Source organism: Chrysemys picta, chromosome 6 (assembly GCF_011386835.1).
Source record: "Chrysemys picta bellii isolate R12L10 chromosome 6, ASM1138683v2, whole genome shotgun sequence".
Taxonomy (NCBI): Eukaryota; Metazoa; Chordata; order Testudines; family Emydidae; genus Chrysemys; species Chrysemys picta.
Window position 1 is genome coordinate 50203401 of NC_088796.1, and position 19009 is coordinate 50222409.

The 19009-nt window shown below is 45.2% G+C and overlaps 2 protein-coding genes across 12 annotated transcripts in view; one reads left to right on the top strand and one right to left on the bottom strand.

The window, feature by feature from the left end:
* DHFR (dihydrofolate reductase) overlaps positions 1–8710 on the bottom strand; it is a 36144-nt gene extending 27434 nt beyond the window's left edge. For 2 of the 3 annotated variants that reach the window (XR_010588806.1, XM_042855883.2), the window contains exons 1-4: positions 8356–8710; positions 7714–7763; positions 6951–7167; positions 3648–3753 (exon numbers count right to left, since the gene is read on the bottom strand). Coding sequence is in view for 2 of the 3 variants with exons in the window: in XM_042855883.2 (XP_042711817.2) it covers positions 3648–3753; positions 6951–7131 (287 nt within the window). In the remaining variant the exon portion in view is untranslated. The remainder of the gene's footprint in view (positions 1–3647; positions 3754–6950; positions 7168–7713; positions 7764–8355) is intronic. The other variant, XM_005288184.4, reaches the window with a different exon arrangement.
* A 1-nt stretch (position 8711) lies between these two features.
* Positions 8712–19009, top strand: part of MSH3 (mutS homolog 3) — a 198101-nt gene continuing 187803 nt past the window's right edge. For 5 of the 9 annotated variants that reach the window (XM_042855881.2, XM_042855882.2, XM_065550148.1 and 2 more), the window contains exons 1-2: positions 8713–8952; positions 16024–16147. In XM_042855881.2, the coding sequence (XP_042711815.2) occupies positions 8806–8952; positions 16024–16147 (271 nt within the window). In that variant the 5' untranslated portion in view covers positions 8713–8805. Of the gene's footprint in view, positions 8953–16023; positions 16148–19009 lie in introns of all 9 variants that reach the window. The other 4 variants (XM_005288185.5, XM_005288186.5, XM_065550149.1 and 1 more) reach the window with 3 other exon arrangements.

The window sequence follows — 19009 nt, forward strand, 5'->3', positions numbered from 1 at the left end:
TATAATACCTTGATTGGCGCCAAAATTGCCTCATCGATCAGTAGTGCCCAATTTTTTTTTAATAAGTCCTGGTGAGTGCTATAATCTTCTGATGTGGAAGAGTCACTCATTGCCTCTACAGCCTCATCTGGTCATGAGTAAGAGGATGCAGATGGATGCTGAGACAGCATTTGCTCTATTTCCATGTGCTGGAGAAACTGCTGGAATGTCTTCCACTTGCTTGGTACCAGTCCTAGTATCAACTATAGGAAGATGACATTTCTGGTGCTGATGCACTCATCGTGCACCCAAGGAGATAGACTGAGGTGGATGAAGGGATGACCTGGCAGGTTGGGGGAAAAACTGCATAGGATCCAGAAAGGCCTCTGACATGGTCCTGGGGTCCATTTTTAACCAGGCCATTGCTCCTTGACAGGTGGCTGCTGTAAGACCCATGGCACATAAGTCTCAGATGGAGAATGCACACTGTACCTAGGTTGAGACACATAAGACCCAACCTGTGGTGTATGAAGACTCAGACCTTTGATAACAGGGGAGCAGAACTCATTGTCACCAGAGAGAGAGAGCGCCTGACTCTGGAGATGGTAGTACCAGGGAAATCATAGCCAGCTTCCCTCTTCTTGACAGTACTGTTTTATGAGGCAAGGAAAGAGTCAATTGCAAGGGCACTGCAAGCTTCAGAAGCCTGAAGGCTGGAAGCCTAATCAACAGAACCAGCTGGAAGCCTTCCTGCCCCGCTGGAACCAATATTGAGAAGTTAAGTAGCTCTCTAGTAGCTGCGTACCATTCCAGTGTCAACTGTACCAGCATAGTTTCTTGGGCTTGCAGTTTCTCCAGAAGATAGCCTGAAGAAGCTACAGTGAATACTTCAGGAGTCCATCTCAATGGAGCTGGCACAGGTTAACAACCTCCTCTTCTTAGATTAAGAGTATTCGGGGAAGTGCCTCCTCTTAGAGTCCCTCCAGGAATTCTTGCCTTTAGGGAGGGTTCAGTACTGATGATCTTGCTGAGTTAGGTACCAAGTCCCTAGAAATCTTGTGCCTCTTTCTCAGCTCCAATGACAGACAACTCAGGCAGAGCACTCGGACAAACTCTTACGTATCTGATGCCTGCTCTGAAAAGGACGGCACTAAGGATAGACAGAATGCTGACTCTATATGAAGACACTCTGTCCTTCTCTGAGTTAGTCTTAAATCCTTTGCAGATGTGACACTCGTCACTCACATGGGATTTCCTCAAGCATTTCAGGCAGCTGGGGTGTGGGTCACTCACTGGCATCAATTTGCTACATGAACAACATGATTTAAACCCCGGAGATGGAAGCGTAGCTCCAGTACTGAAATTTAAAACTGGCCAGACTAAAGACCTATGGTGGAATGGACATGTGCAATTACTTGAAGAAGAACTAATCTTAATACAAGTATCAGAAAGCTGATTGAAGGAAAAAGTATGAGAGTCATAGGTGCTGACTCCGTGGGTGCACTGGGGCTGGAGCACGGACAGAAAAAAAAAAAAAAATTGTGAGTGCTCAACACCCACCAGCAGCCCCGTGGATCAGTGCCCCCCCCTCCCAGAACGTCTCTTGATCAGCTGTTCAGCGGCGTACAGAACGTGCTGGGGGGAGGAGCGGGGGCCGAGCACTACCCAGGAACTGAGAAAGTCGGCACCTATAATAAGCCACATTTATGAAACAAGTCAGGATCAGGTGGAGGAAAATTATTCAACTTTAAGGACCAAGTAAGATTTTCAAACTTTTGCTACTGACATGCTACTCAGTTCTCGTACCAATGAGCTAAGTCTGAAGTTTGATCATATCTTGCACTTAATACATTTTACTCATTAGACGCAAGAAAATTGGGAAAATCTTTCAACTTTTGCTAGCACCTTTTGGAACAGGAAGACAAAGTTAGCACTCAGAACCACCAATAGCTACAGAGAAAGTTCCTTAATATGCATAACTGAATATCAAAACTATCACTCTTAAAATTATGTTATCAGGCAGAGTTATCTTTTATTTCCCTAGATGATCTCCTGAGGTTTCTTCCAACCCTAATCTTCTATGATTCTATGATTTGCGGTACCATGGTGAGGTGTGGTATGAAAGCCTATATACAATAGAAGAAATTATTTTATTAAAGAACCACACTAAGTTCTTTCCAGACATACAAGAAGGAGTGGTCCCTGCCTCAAGAAGCTCAGAATCCTAGGATGGACAGACAGGCAAACACAAAAAGGATTTTCTATACAAATCAACAAGATAGGTAACTTAACAGACGTTGTTTTATATGAGGAATGTAGTGAGTCGGTGTGGCTCCCCTCCTGCCCAGAAGAGGGAGCCCCCGTGCAGACACCAGAGTGGGTGGAGCCACCACCGCCTGTCCCCGCCCCCCGGAAGTCAAGGGGCGGGACAGGAAGTATAAAGGCCGGCCGCCAGAGCTCAGTCAGCGGCCAGCCACCACAGGGAGCAGACGTGCGGCCTGGAGCTCCCGGCCAGGAGACCTCCGAGGCCCGAGCCACCCCGGGCCCGCTACGAGGAGGAGCCGTCGGAGCCCATCCGCTCCCGTCGCTGGGAGGAACCCTGGGAGCCCCCCCACACTAACCCTGAAGGCAAGACTGCACCAGAACCCCTCCGCCCCTGCTGCTACCCGGAGGAGCTGCCCGAGTGCAACTGGCCTTATTTCCCGACGGAGCTGCCAGACCTGCCACCAAGCCCTGGCTGAGAGGAGCCCATGCAGCTGGACTGGCCTGAGCCCGGTGCGACGAACGAGGTAGGCCCTGAGGGGGAACCTGGAAGTAGCCCGGGGATAGCCGACCCCGGTCAGGCTGCAGACGAATGTGACCCAATGTCAGTGTGTTGCGGTCTGGATACCCCACTGACCAGCAGCGGCAGTCACCGCTGCTAGGGCCCCGGGCTGGAACGCAGTGGAGTGGGTGGGCCTGCGTTCCCCCCTGCCACCCCCGCTCACAGGTGGCAGGCTTCCCCCTCACCCAACGCTCGGCTGTAAGAGCCTAGGCGTACCTTGACTGTTTGCTTGCTCAGCCCCTGCACCAAAAGGCCTGAGCCATAACTGTGTGTGCCCCGCCCTGATCCAAGGCCTGGGCTCCTTACCTGTTTGCTTGCTCAGCCCCTGCAACTAAGGGCCTGAGGCTTGAACTAACTGCTGTCGGCTCAGTCCCTGCACCTGAGGGCCTGAGCCCTGAGCTAGCTGTCGGCTTTGCTCAGCCCCTGCACCAGAGGGCCTGAGCCTGGAACTAACTGCTGTCGGCTCAGTCCCTGCACCTGAGGGCCTGAGCCCTGAGCTAGCTGTCGGCTTTGCTCCGCCCCTGCACCAGAGGGCTGGAGCTTCTGGACTAACTGACTGCTTGTTCCCACAGTAGTGAGTCGGTGTGGCTCCCCTCCTGCCCGGAAGGGTCGAGCCCCGGCCAGGACCTATTACAAGGAACATAAAAGACAGGCTGCATGTTCTGTTTATCCTACCCCCTCCACAAAATGTTATTTTACAAATGATTCCAGGTAGTTTAAGACAGACACTTCATAGTTGTATTACTCCAAAGTTAAGTTATGAAACACTAACACACTACACAAATAGTAATCAAAGTTAACCTGATTATCATTTACTTATGAGATCATCAGGATTTGTACTTACTTGAGCTCTCTGCTAAGCACTATATTAATTCTGTCTTTTAAGGGGCGATTCTTCTCAGGAATTGAGAACCAGGTCCTCTTACCCATTATCAACACATTCTGTTTACCTGTGTAATATACAAAACATTTTTTAAAAACTGTTTCAACTTAGTACAGAATCAGAGGTGGTGGTTTAGTGACATCTAGTGGATTTATCCCCCCCAATCTCCTTTGAATTCTATTTAAACAGTTAATATGTTGAAGTGGGCTGTAGTCCACGAAAACTTATGCTCTAATAAATTTGTTAGTCTCTAAGGTGCCACAAGTACTCCTGTTCTTCTTTTTGTGGATACAGACTAACACGGCTGCTACTCTGAAACCTATGTTCAAGTGCAAATTTTAAACATTAGCAAGACTAAAAGTAAGTAAAAGATCAAACTTAGGCCCAGATCCTGTGATTGCTCATGTGAATAAAAGTAACATACATACGTGTTTGCAGGATCAAGGCCTTGGTATGCACTCTTTTAAAAAGCCAAACAAAAAGTAAGTTTTAAATATAAAACTGTATGACTTATGATTAACAGAGTATCTATACTATCCAAAAGAGGACAGCTTCGTGGATGCTTTGATTTGGCCCTAACTTCCTGGAACCCTGATTCTTTTCACTAGAAACAAGGTATAACATGTTCAGTATGTGATATTTAAACTTAAAAGCATTTCAAATATCTCTTTCCCTAAAAATGTAGGATCTATATCCCACAAAATTATAGAAAAACGATTTTGCCACTGCAAACATTTCCAGAAAGCTAGTGCAAGCTAGGAGACAAACTCACCTACAACCTGAACCTAAATGGGACTGTTTTACAAAGCTGGACTGTGTGTCAAACTTAACATCACCATTTTAAAACGTTAGTGGCAAAAATTAGACTATTCACACCAGCATTTAGTGTACTAGCTTAGTAGACCACCACCACTGCATGATGCACTGTGTAAAACTAAAGTGTACATTTGAAAGCACTGACAGTCATGCATAGAATTAAATGTAAACTGAAGCTACACAAGCACAATAATGCTGGTAAAGATAAAGCTTCTACTTGTTGGGAAACTTTCTTTTTGTAAGATCTGGGACCCCAGCTACAAGTGATAATGCTATTTTGTATAAACTCTTGAACTAGTCTGCATCCCCCCCCCACCAATTAATACTTTCATTTTGAAATCTAATAAGCCATGCATTTTACTTTGAGGTTTCTCTTTGCAACAATGAAAACAAAATAGAAAGATACATATCAATATGTATCTGAATTATGTCATGCATAACTATTGCACTATGAGATGAAAGGGGGTAGATTTAGGCTTGTGGTGAAGCATTTATAACTTTAAAAGGAACACTGTTCAAGAACATTCCATCATAGTTGGGCAAATTTACAAGAATGAAAACATCAGGTAAAATTTGTCGCAATATCTTTAAATTAGATTTACAGCAAGGAAACCCCTCTCAATTAACATTAGATATTAGGATGTTCAATAGGGCTTGACTACATGGAAGTTTTGCACTAGTTCAAGTCGAGTTAATCTGCATCTAAAACACTAGCATATAATGTGGTAAAGCAGTGCTCCGGCAGGGCGGGGCTGCGCACTCTGGCGGATCAAAGCAAGTTTGCTATAACACTGTTTCATCTAGAATGCGGTAAGATTTTTTGGCTCCCTAGGACAGCGTTCTATCGGGGTAGAGGTGTATCTTTACAATTTACTAATTATTATTGTGTTAACTTGCTAGCTTCTGTTCTGGGTGCCCCATGGTGGCAGCCATTCTGACTCAGTGAAAACAGTCCCAGGATGCATGCTGTAATGAAGCAAAAAACCATGGGATACCCTCTGAGAGCACAACACCCTCAATTTGCAAAAAGCCATCACCATATGAACAGACAATTCAAATTGAAAAAAATGGAACAGGCTTTCCACATGCACGCTGTTGGTGTAGTTTGCATACAGTGCTTTACCAGATGCACAGCATCTGTGTAGACAAGCCCTTATAAAAGGAAGTGTATTACAAGGATGTAAGGAAGTATCTCAGAGAGAAAATGAGCTATGGAAATAAGAGCTTTTTTCAAAAAAGGGATTAGATCAGTGGTCCCCAAACTTTTCATGGTCATGCTCCCTCCTCCCCCTCGGGAGCTGGGGCCGTGGACAGGGGAAAGGGGGCTGTGGCTGGGACTGGGTAGCGCTCCCTCCCTTCCCGCAGTAGGTGCTGGCCCATGCCCTGCTGTGCCTCCTGAACATTCCTCCGCAACCCCCTACAGGGGCGCATTCCACAGTTTGGGGACCTGTGGATTAGATAATTTAAATTACAAAGTAACTCATTCAATTGTTCATACAATCCAAACCACTAAACAAAATGAGATGGTTAGGACTTTAAAAGCAATAAGTGGTTTACTGTGTAAAGTTTAATGACAAATCAGACGTTTGAAAACTTAGCCATGTAAGTGTAATTCATCACACTTTTAAAGAAATTTATATATGTACATAACTAGCATTGTCAGTTTAGAACCAGCACTACACAAACAATATCTATGGGGAATACAAAAACACACAACTGACCTGTGATAATTGTCTAGTGTATGTTAAGACATATGCTAATATATCAACATTAGGGTTTATCCAGTTAAGAAGGTTGAAAGTTTTCTAATAATGAGTTAGCTGGCATTGCTCACAGAGCAATATAATTTTTGCACAACCCCTCCAGAAATCACAACATGCCATCTTTAATATGGTCCTGGCATACACACCCCAGATGAGCCAAGGTTATTCAAGGTCATATCTGAACCAAGATTCCTAAATGTGATGACACACGAAAGTAGTGGGATCAAGTAGAACTCTTTTTAAATTAAACCCTAAAAAAGTCATTTATAAAAAAAAAAAAAATCTGTGCCATAATTTAATTATGCAGTTTTGATATTCAGCCCAATATTATATAGAATATTTTTAAACATTCAGTTTAAAGTTTTAACATAAGAACAGCCATACTGGGTCAGACCAAAAGTCCATCTAGCTCAGTATCTTGTCTGCCAACAGTGGCCACCGCCAGGTGCCCCAGAGGGAATGAACAGAACAGGTAATCAAGCGACCCATTCCCTGTTGCTCATTCCCAGTTTCTAGCAAACAGAGGCTAGGGACACCATCCCTGCCTGTCCATTGGAATAGGTGTGTCATCTATCTCCCGTCCACAATTAGGGAATCCCACAGCCACAAAGCCATTCACTATTTCATGCACATTGCCAAGAGTCCCAGTCCTTCATAGCAGGATGCCGTCAATAGCTCTGCACACTTGCGTTAACGCAGCCCCAATGGTCAACTTTCCAACTCCAAACTGATTCGCGACCGACCAATGGCAGTCTGGAGTTGCCAACTTCCACACAGCGATCGCCACGAACTTCTCCACCAAGAGGGCGGCTCTCATTTTGGTGTCCTTGCGCCACACACAGTTCCTGGAAGGTGGCTTTCTGCATCCCAAAGTTCTGCAGCCACTGCTCGTCATGCCAGACCTGCATAATGATGCAATCCCACCACTCAGTGCTAGTTTCCCAAGCCCAAAAGCAACGGTCCCCCGTTTTGATTTAGAGAAAACAAAGCAAACTTTTTCAGAATATAAAGTGTTACAGTCTGCAATAAACTAAATAGTTCCAATGCTACTTTTATTAACAGGTAGGTAAAAGCAAGACGAAAACTACCTATTTCTATAGCTTAATTATGCTTTGTAATTTGCAAATTATTAGAATTTTACTCTGCCAGTCAAATTACATTCTTAGAAAAACCCATTATGAAAATTTATCTCAATACAGCATGTGCACTAAGTAGACAGGCATACTTATTTGTTAAGTATACTTGGTTCAATGTAAGACACAGAGTAGACATGATCAGTGTAAATAGCTATATAACAGTAATATGAAAAGATACAAGTATTAATTTATTTTATACTAAAATAATAAAGGCAATATAGACAGGAAAGTTACTATTTTTTTCAATTTAGTGACATCACAGAAACTAATTTTAATAAGTAGAAGCATAAAAAGTGAAAACACAAACATTACCTTCTACAGTGGTTGTTGTGGTCATTCTCTGAAAATACGTAAACTCATTCCTATCAATAGAACAAGAAAAAAAAATCACAATGTAGGTTTACTCAGAAAAATGTGTTTGGATTTCTTTTGTTGATAATAAAAATAGATTTTAAGTGAATTTTAAATAAATGTAAGCAAGTTTATTGCCCCTGAGGTGCCATGCTGAAGTCCTCGATTCATCTAGGATGCATTATGACAGATGCATAGAAAGCAACAGTGGAAGGCTGCGTATAGCCATGCCTGAAGCCTGACCTTTGCGACCTAAGTCCCGGGGCAGTGAGTAATCCAGCGCCGTGCCTCGAACCCGCCCACTGTTGGGAACGAGCCTGAGACCCATCACGCTCGTTTCCTGGAGGAGACGCCGCAGCCCAGCAGATGGCCCCTGTCCCGCTGCTACTAACCTGTCTGGTTTCAGACACCCATGGGCAAAAGGCCCCACGTAGTCCCGCCGAGCCGCCTCTGTCCTGTCTCGCGGCGCCGAAAGCCCCCTCCCCGCAGACTGCACATCCCGCACGCCACGCTCCCTTTAGAGGCACCCGACCCCTGGACACGGACGGCACCGCGTGCTAGGACTGCAGTCCGTTTGCGCAGCTCTCGCCCGGGTCGCACTACCTGAGTGGGGGCCAAGGGAGGTCTCCGTTCTTCCCGATGCCCATGTTCTGGCACACGGCGGCTATGCAGTTTAAGGGACGGACCATGGCGCTTCCTTTCTGCTGTCACCTCCCGTCTGTTCAGCCTCCCGCTTCGTGCAGACTTTGGCATTAGCGCGCCACAGTCCAGCCTCGAAGCGCTGAACATGCGCAGAGCGACACAGGCCTGCCGTGCTTGCCTTTTGGGGAGAAGGGGAGGGACAACACGCCGCTCACTGCAAAGCGTCACGTGACCGGACATCACCAATCACCTCTCTCTCCAGAGCCCCACCCCGGCAGCAGTTCAACCTCTTTCCCTTCTAACTCCGCCCCTTTCCAACCTGCACGTGGTGCCGTGATTGCGTCACTGTTGTGTTCGGCGGCGCGCGCAGGGACCTGCGGGGTCTGGCTGCGGGTTCCTGCGTTCCCAACCATGCCGCGGGGGCGAGAGCCCCGCGGCCCCGGACAGTCGGTGCTGAGTAAATTCTTCCGGCCGGTGGGGTCCCTGCGCGTAGCCGGGTCCTCAGCGGGCTCCGAGGCGAGCGGCGGCGAGGGGCTCCAGGCTGCGGCTCCGCACACGGTGCGCGGGGATGGGGCGCAGTGGCAGCCGGCGTGACGGGTGTAGGGAGAGGGGCCGCTGGGCCGGGCGGGTGTGGGGCAGCAGCCACGGGGCGGGTTTTTTTTAACGCGCTGTGACCCTGGGTCGGTGTGTGGCCACACATACTGCAATAAACAAACCCCTGCCAGCGCCACGGTGGGCCCTGACCTACCGGGCGTCTCTCGGGGCCTCGGAGCCCCTCATGCCACCTCCACTTAACTGCTGTGGTGCCTGGGTAATTGGTGTTATAATGCTGGGCTAGCTCCCTCATCCCTCCCGCCAGCAACACCACTACCAGAGCTGTATGGCTGAAGAGTCCCCGGTTGTGGTGTTTTGCTGTCTTGTCTACACTGTAATGCTTCTGATGACGATATTCTTAAGGACTAATCTACCCTAAGCAACAGAGAGTCCTGTGGCACCTTTAAGACTAACAGATGTATTGGAACATAAGCTTTCGTGGGTGAATGCCCACTTCGTCGGATCTACACTAGAAATTAGAATCGTGACAGCGGCACAGTTGTACTGATGTAGCAGTGCTGCTAGCGCAGATGCTCTATTCTGATAGGAGAGAGCTCTCCTGTTGGTATAATTACTCCACTTCCTTGAGTGGCAGTTGGTATGTCAGTGGGAGAGCTTCTCCCGCTAACATAGAACTGTCCACAATGATGACTAGGCCAGTGTAAGTTACGTTACTCAGGGGAGTGGCTTTTCCACACCAAAGTAAGCCCTTAGTTGATGGGTGAGTGCTCGCCTGTCAGCTTAATAACTCCTGTTTCTGTGAGAGGTGGTAGCTATGTTGGTGGCAGAAGCTGTCCTGTGGACAAGCACTGTCTACACTGGTGTTTAGGTCAGTATCATTTATGTTGCTCAGGGGGGTGGATTATTCATAACCATGAGTGACATAGGTTATACTGAAGTAATTTGTAATGTAGACATAGCCTGAATTAAACTTCATTGTGAACTCATCACATACAATATCTACTTGGTAAGCGCTAAGGAGGCGAAACTTTGTTTCTTCTGTGTATATGATTATCTAGGGCAGAGAGAGTAGTAACATCTCACTCTCTTCTCCCTAATTCAAATCTAGATAATGTAAGGTTTGACAGAGAACTCAAAATAGCCAGGAAATGCAGTTAAGCAGAAAGTCTACATTTATCTCCATTTGCTTGTGCGCTGAGATATTGCAAACACACATAACACTGAAGTGTAAGATGAACTCAAGCTTCTAGGAAACCCATGTCATTTGTTTGCTTATATTTAGTTTGTATAAAGCTGAAAACTGAAAGGAACTAAATTTAAAATCAACTTTTCCAAATTATGCAAATCTCTCAGCCTAGGCACAATATCTTTTTTTACCAAGCTCTGTATCATGGTGATTAATGATAATTTAAAAAATTAAGAAAAAATATTTTCCCTGATTTAGTGGGTGTTCAGGATTTGATAAGGTTGCTTTAAGTTTATTTTCTGAGAGTTGTCCTATGTAAAACTCAAGATTCTTTGAAGCGGTTACTGCATATTCCCACTCCGTGGGTTGCACCCCCCTACTCCAGTTCCTCTAAGCTTTGGAAGCTTTTTGGAAAGCAATGCTTTTTTGGGCCCACACAAGTACTATCTTTGCAGCAGCTGATATTTGCAGCTGAGTTTATAAAAGAACTGTGTGACCCCAAGTGCCTAATTTTTTTTTCCCTTTCCAGAGTCAGGTGAGCATATAAGGACTTTTGTGTCTGGAGTGATTTTAGAGTCTTTTTAAAAAAAAAAATTCCCAAATTTTATTAACTGTATTATAGATAGTAAGTGTTAAGTAGTTTGCTCAACTGCACAACTATGTTTCTATTCTTGACCCACTGTCCTGGAACATTTCTGGTCATTGTTGATCAGACCTCTAAAGACACAGGTAAGAAAGGAAGATTTAAGTGATGAGCATTTTGCCCTTCCATGTATTTGGAGGCAGGAATTATTGTTTTTCCCTTCCCGTTCCTCTGTTTGCTGCTCATTTTGGAGGACCTTTGTATTGTAAACTTGCATCAACAAACAGCACTGATTCAGTGCCTTCCTTAATGAGGAGACCTTTCAAACTCAGTATCTGGAAATAACATCTGAAGAGCTGTCTATTCCTGTGAAGGGACAGAGCAGGCTGCTTTCAGCTTGAAGGCAAATCAGGAATGACCCCGACACCCAACTCAGTGCCAGATAGAATGGGGTCAGTGGCTTACTGGCAATGACAATTGAGACTTGTGGTTCTGGAACTTTACTAATAGTGAGGGAGGTTTAGGATTTTAAGAAACCACCAGAGCAGGTCCTTTTATCATTGTTGGAAAGAAAGTTAATGTAAATTGATGTTGCTCAAGCATTACTCTTGGGAGACTTCTGAGCCTAAAATATTGCATATTTTATTTTTCAAAATAACACAATAGAAGCATGGCAGTTTCAATTGTTTTGCTCATTTATTTCAAAATACCTGTCCACAGGAATGTCTGTAACAATACAGACAACAAAAGAAGATTCAGAAAATGTTTTCTGACAAATAGATTCCTTACTAGGCATATTAATACATTACTTTGAGTATCAGAGGCGTAGCCGTGTTAGTCTGTATCTGTAAAAGCAACAAAGAGTCCTGTGGCACCTTATAGACTAACAGACATATTGGAGCATAAGCTTTCGTGGGTGAATACCCACTTCGTCAGACGCATTATTACTTTGAGTAATAATTTATTTAAACTACAGTACAGACCCTCAGCCCCTCTGCTCTCCCATCCCCATGTGTCCTTGTACCCCCTGCCCCAGTCTGTCCCTCCCACTAGTCCTTCTGAACCCCAGTCTGATTCCCCAGCAGCCCCACATGCCCTGCTCTGTCCCCTTCTCCCCTGTGCCTCCTAACATGTTGCGTTCCTCACAGCACCCTCCTCCTCCCTATTGGCTACTGACTGCTATGGCTGCCCTCTGTTCTGGTGCAACAGCAGCCCCTGGTGGGTAAAAGGCGTAGCTGCAGCACTTCTTCAGCAGAATATATCTTCTGCAGAGAAAAAAACAATCTGCGGGAGTCATGAATTCTGCATGTGCACAGTGGTGCAGAATTCCCTCAGGAATAAAGCATGGGTCTGACGTATTTGTATGCAGATATATCTCTGTCTTCTCTCTCTCAGGAGCCTTCATTTCTTCCAATATCATCAGACCTTCTCTCTCAAGTCTTGTCTTCTAATCTAGAATCACTTTACCTTGCAGCATGGAGTATGATGTGGCATGCTCTATAGATGTCTAGGAGATTTCTGCTGCAGTCTAGAAAAACATTTACGCTACTCAACAGGGGAAAAAGTTTTCTTTGTGGGCAGTTGGTGTTCCATGCCCATATAATGTATTTTAGAGTCTTCATTGTTTTTTAGTCTTTGAGCTTCCTTATCTGTCAGAGTGTTTTCAGTGTTATCTCAACATATCTGCCAGTCAGCTTTTCTACTCTTTTTAGTCTTCTCACCCTCAAAAGATTCTTGAAAGGTGTGGTTATCAGCTTCCTAGCAATCAGACATCTTGTTCTACAATGAACATCAGTCTGCTGCTGCCGTGATGATATACTCACCTTTTGAGCCTTTTTGTCACTAAAGATAGGATTTTTTTTTAAATCAGAGTTACATCTGTGAGAAGAGCGAGTGAGTTGCACGTTTTAATAGGTGGTCCTTCTTTAACTTTGTTTTGAAGAGACAAAATTGTCTTGTGTTCTCATCCCAAATTTAAATAAAAAATAATATCCAAGTTCAGACCACTAACCTTATGGTTAATTCCACCTTGGGGAATCTAATCTAAAGAGGGCTTTTTATTTAGATACTTCTAAGAGATTTAGAAGGCTGTGTAAAGGGAATGCTATTTCTACTTCTGTTTAAGTGGATTAGGCTATCCCATTTAGACATGTTATGCATTAGCTAAGGTGTCCAAGTGAGTTCAGAGAGCCTCAGGGACTGTCAGGGCTAAGACAACATTTATGCCTCCATAATGTTTCCACTGTAAAAAATGTGCAGGGCTGCTATCTTGTGTGGTGTCCACATTTACATGACTATACTCTCTTTACATGACATCTAGAACTGATGTTTACTTTGGGAAGGCAGTTTTACAATCTTTTTAATTAGATCCCCATAACCCATTTTAGCACTGTGTTGTTTGCTAGATTCCCACAGAGTTCTGCTCAATGAAGAAACAGTGTTACAGTATTTTGAAAGTGTTGCTTCTGCTATCAGCCTACTGTCCCCTTTCCTTGGATTTCCTTGCTTGTAGGACTGAAATTTAGCAAGTAGAAGTAGGCAACTGAGGCCACATGGCCATGATATAACCTTTGGCTAGAACAATTCAGAAGATGGTGCTCATGCAGCCTCACTGGGCAATACTTTTTAGAAAATTCTAGAAGTTCAGCTCTGTAGGGAGGTAAGGGGCACATCCCATACAGACAATGCTTTCAGAGAGCCATAGATATCATGGCAAGTGGCTTTTTTTATAGCAGACCTTGAACTGGGTGCAGGATTAGATTAAGTTTTGACTTCCTCAGTGACATACCATCTGTTTTAAACTGTCGTGTAAAATGTTACCACTGTTGGAAGTGCCAAAAGAGACCCTCATACATGCTTTTATACATATCTGGAACTGTAGAATGAAGTATGCACATGTGTTGTATATTACAAGAAATAGTCAAATATAAAGAAATAACGGAAACCGGTATACACATACAGTCTTTATCAGTCAGAATATTATATGGATGAAGATGTTATAATATTCGGATCAATTTACTGACCATAGAAAGTTAAAGCTAATCGTTTTGTCTGATTACATCGTTTAAGAATCAGCAGTCAAAAATACTTTTTAAAGGAAAACCCCCCAGAAATCATACTAAAATAGACCATGGTAGTAAGCCTTTTAAAGGTTTCAGATCTGTCTTCATATATTTGGCGAGTTCTCAAAGTCAAGTCTCCACCAACAAAAAAAAATGTTACTCATATTTGAAACATATATTAATATGAGTACATAGGAAAAATCTCATTGGTATGAGTAGCAACAAATAGTTAAAATCCTTTTTGATAAATTAACATTGAAATATGTATTCATCACACTTTCTATGTACAAAGTGCTATGGATACAGAAAAGATAATTTTGTAAGTGGATTAGTTATGGATGGAAGATGCTGGATGGATAGTCCTGGTAACTAAAATCTTCTCTCTCCTGACGGCAGATGCAACATTACCCAAACCAATATCCCTCAATCCTGTTCAGTTTACATGCACTATTAATTCTTGTCCTCTCTACCAAAGAGCAAATAAACATACCACTTGTGCGGAGGTTCATAATGTGGATATCTATTCACTGTGAGCTTTGAGGGGATCAAGAACTTTACCTTTTTATCTGCTTGTAAAGTGTTAAGATCACCTATGGCATTAGGAGGCCTCAGTGGCCTAAATTAGTCTCCAATGAGCTCCCTGTAAGCCTGAGGGCGTCTGTGCAGACCTCATTGCAGGGTGAAGGCCCAAGTCATTTCAGGTAGGGCAGTGAAAAGTTTTCTAATGGTAATGTTGGTCACAAAGGGTCAGAACCTAGTCCCATTAAAGTCAAAGGATGTTGCACCAGTTATTCTATTGGGATAAGGATTTTGTCTAACATGTAGACATAGTCGAGCCAGTGACCTGGAGACTGGAGCTATGTTGCAATAATACCTTGTTCTGTCTACTGTCTGTAGAATACACTAGTTACTCCTTGAGGAATTCTGTGCCAAAAAATTAAAATTTCTGCAACAAAATTTAAAAATTCTGTGCCCAGTACTTTCAAATTCTGCATATTTTTTTTGTTGAAATAACACAATGTAATCACACCAGTTTCAATTATTTTTCGTCATTATTTCATAATACCTGTCAGCAAGTATGTCTGTAACAATAAAGACAAAAAAAGATTCAGGAAATGTTTTTTAACAAATAGATTCCTCACTAGGCATATTAATACAGAACTCTGAGTAATAATTAATTTAAACTACAATACAGAACCGTATTTCCTGCACTCTGCAGAAGCAGTGCAAAAACTTGGGGGAGTCAGGGGTAACGGAGGAGCTGAGGGAGATGGAAGTAATTGCTGGGAAGGAGCCTGGGAGTGAACTTGGAGGGTTGTTGGGTATGGGTAGGAAAACTATGGAACAGGTTTTTTGGGGAGAGGGGGCAGGGAGGGATAGTTAGGGAGCTTCCCCCATGCAGACCCTGGCTGACCCTTAGCCTCTCCCATTCAGTCAGGTACATCTGCTCCTGTCCTCATGTGCTCCTCCACCCCCGCTCAGATACCCCTGCCCCCCCCCATGTGTTCTTGTACACCCTGTTCACATGTGTCCCACTCAGACACCCACTCCCCCATCCCCATGTGGGTCTGCACTCCCTCCCCTGTTCCTATGTGTCTCTGTGATCTCACTCAGCCATCTCCCTTCTCCCATGTGGCCCTGCACCTCCCTTCCCCCTGTGGCTCTGCACCTCCACTCCCAATCAGCCTCTGCCCCAATCTGTCTTCCCCCACAAGCCCGTACGAACCCATCTGTGACCTCCTAGCCCCTGTCTCCTGACCTGGCCCGACAGGCACTGTGAAGAAGGCAGTTTTTTTCTTTTCCATAGCTGGCCAGGAGCTGCTGCTCTGTTCTAGCACCACAGCACCCTCTGGTGGGCAAAAGACAGAACTGCAGCAACTTTCTGACCAGCTTTTTTCTGCGTAAAAAATTAAAATTATGTGCGGCTCATTCATTATGTGCACATGCAGTGGCACGGAATTCCCCCAAGATTAACTAATTTTTTTATCTGTTTGGAAGAAATCTAGCCAATTATAAAAATCATTGTATACATACATATACAGTTAGTTAATATGTAAATTGTTATGTATGTAAATGTTAATAGTAAAATAGCAAAGAATTCTAAGTGTTATGTAGAAAATTAAATTGGTGTTTTTACTTTATTGTGCAGAGATAAAGTTTGTTCTTTGGGTGTCTATTTTTCATTCTTCCAGCATATGACAAGGGAAGAAAATAAACTAACTTTTAAAAAATTAATGTTTTAGACTTCTAAGTCTGGCAGAAATAAGAGAAGAGCTGTTGAAAACAATGAACCTAGTAAAAAGAGGACAAAACCAGTACAAACTAATAGAAAGGAAGGCCATGATGCAGTGAAGATTCTTGACGTTGGTGAGTTCATTGTAAACAAAAACTTGCAGGCACTGAAACTGAGTAAAAGTTATTAATTGTCAAAAGTTAAAATTACATTGTCATATAGTTTAGGACAGGGGTCTCAAACACGCGGCCCGCGGGGTGATTTTCTGTGGCCCGCGAGCCCCTCGCAGCCCCCTCCCCCAGTGTTTACCAGAGCGGCTCTGGCTGGACACGCACTGGGAGCAGGGCATGCTCCCTGCCTGCCCTGCCCTGCACAGCTCCGGGAAGAGGCTGGAACGTGGGGAAAGGGGGGTGGAGGGGTTGTGTGTGGCTGTTGCTTCAGGCAGCGCCCCCAGCAGTTCCAACTGGCCGGGAACAGGGAACCGTGGCCAATGGGAGCTGCTGGCGGCGGTGCCTCAAGCAACAGAAACACACAGCCCCTCCGCCCCCGCCTTCCCCACGTTCCAGCCTCTTGCGGGGGCAGGGCAGGTAGGCAGGCAGGGAGCCTGCCCTGCCCCCAGTACGCGCAGGGCCAGATTCTCCCCCCCAAATCCCTCCTGTAGCTGAACCCCCTGCACCCTGACCCCCTGCTTCACCCCGCACTCCTCCTGCATCCTCTTGCACCCCAACCCCCTGCTCTGAGCCCCCTGCCGCACCCTGACCCCTTGCTGTACCCCTCACCCCTCCTGCACCCCACACCCCAACTCCCTGCCCTGAGCCCCCACCACACCCCACACCCCTCCGACACCCCCTGGGGACAGGGAGGGTGCAGAGTTGGGGTGGGGATTTCGGGGAAGGGGTTGGAATGGGGGCAGGGAAGGGGTGGGAAGATGCGGGGCAGGGGTGAGGCCTCATGGAAGGGGTGGAGTGGGGGCGGGGCCGAGGGCGGCAGGGGAGGGAGGTGTCAGTAATGCGGCCCTCAAGCCAATGTACTAGTCCTCATGTGGCCCTCATGGTCATTTGAGTTTGAGACCCCTGGTTTAGGGACTGGCTTTTGAATTCAATGTATATATTTTAAAGTGCCATTAGTTGTTGAGAAATCATAGCTGCTAATTATGTTGAAACTAATTTAAGAAAAAAGTTATGTTCTCTTTCTACACCAAGCATTTAACTAACAAATTAATGTTGGTAAAAAAACAAGGCCGTTAAATTAACGCCATTAAAGATTTTGAGGAAAGAATCCTTTTCAAAATAGAAAGGGACTGTATTGATGTGGAACAGCACTTCTATAGAGCTTGAAAGTACATCAGAAATAAGAGTGAAAAAATGTCGAGACGTACTATCAACTTGAAATATAGTGTGTTTAAAAAATAAGTAGCTAAAGTAGTTTCAGATGGTACACTAGCCTCAGATCCCCACTGATTTTGTAGCTTTGCAATTACTTTGCTCTATTAAAAATAAAATAAAAGCATTTTTTTGCCTTCTGTGTGAGATACACACAAACAGGGGAAGCTAAGGCCCAGATCCAAAAAGGTATTTAGGCACCCAAACCCTAGATTTAGGCACTTTTACAATCCACAAAACCCCCACTCAGCTGCCACCTAATCCTATAGAAGCCTAAACTCAGTCAGCACCTACATTTTTGCTGTAAAAGTTCCCTAGATGCCTATGTTTCTGCTTGTGGGCTTGTGCACTGCTGCCCACTCTAGGCAATGTGATTCTCATATCAGGGGAGGATAGATATCCTTGCAGAGCATGGCCCAGTAGGTGTGCTCTGAGTATGTGTACTTGACTGGGCCCCATTCAAAAATCCAGATGGAGGAGGAGCATCCCAGATAACCAGGGGTGAAAGTAACTTAAAGGACTTACCGGTACGCCAGAGTCCTGAGCAGGGGGTGTGGCCTCAACCAGAAGAGGCAGGGCCTTTAATTCAAGATTTAAAGGCCCAGGGGCTCCGGCTACTGCAGCGGAGCTCCGGGCCCTTTAAATTGCCGACAGAGCCCTGCCGCCACTACCCTGGGGCTCCGGCAGTGGGTCTCGGGCAGCGCTTTAAAGGGCCTGGGGTTCCCTGTAGCGGCCGGAGCCCCTGGCCCTTTAAATTGCCAGCCTGGGGAAGCCGTGGTCCGACACGGCATACTGGCTCTTACCGGTACACCGTACTGGCTTACTTTCACCACTGCATATAACTTAGCCCACTGGTTAGAGCACTCGGATACAATTCCTTTCTCTGTCTGAGGGGGAGAGAGGATTTGAACAGGCATCTCCCACCTCTCAGGAGGATTCCCTAACCGCTGTGCTATAGGAGACTCCCGTCAGAGTATTCTTCAGTCTCCTCTGTTGCAGCTGTTCCTCTTTCGATAAGTGTGTGACTGAGAACGCTTCTGTAGCCCTGTGGTTAGGGCATTCATGTGGGAGGTGGGAGATCCAGTCCCTTGGCTCCAAAGACTATTGTCTCCTGGCAGCCTGGACACCCCCCTTTCTTTGGCATCTCCCTTAGGTGGCTCCCCACCTAGTATGTTGGCTTTTGTGGATCTCTTTCTTAGGTGCCTGTCTCTCCCCATTCATTGTCTAAGGAGGCTAGGCACCTAGCTCAGGCTTTGTGATTGCTTTGTTGTTCCACTGATTTTCTAGATGCCTGAATGTTAGTCTCTTTGTGGACCTGGACCTCCCGGATTATACAGGGGAAATAGTGAAGCTGATTATACACAAAGTTCTGTTGCATTCACAAAATAAGCAAACTGGGAATTTTTTTCTCTCTAATGTCTTTCAAGACATTATCTAAGGCCTGGTTGACACTAAAAAGTTAAGTCGACCCAGCTACATCATTCAGGGGTGTGAAAAAGACACATTCCTGTGTGATGTAGTTAAGCCGGCCCAATCCCTGTTGTAGACAGCGCTAGGTCAGTGGAAAAATTCTTCTGTTGACCTAGCTACAGCCTCTCTGGGAGGTGGATTATC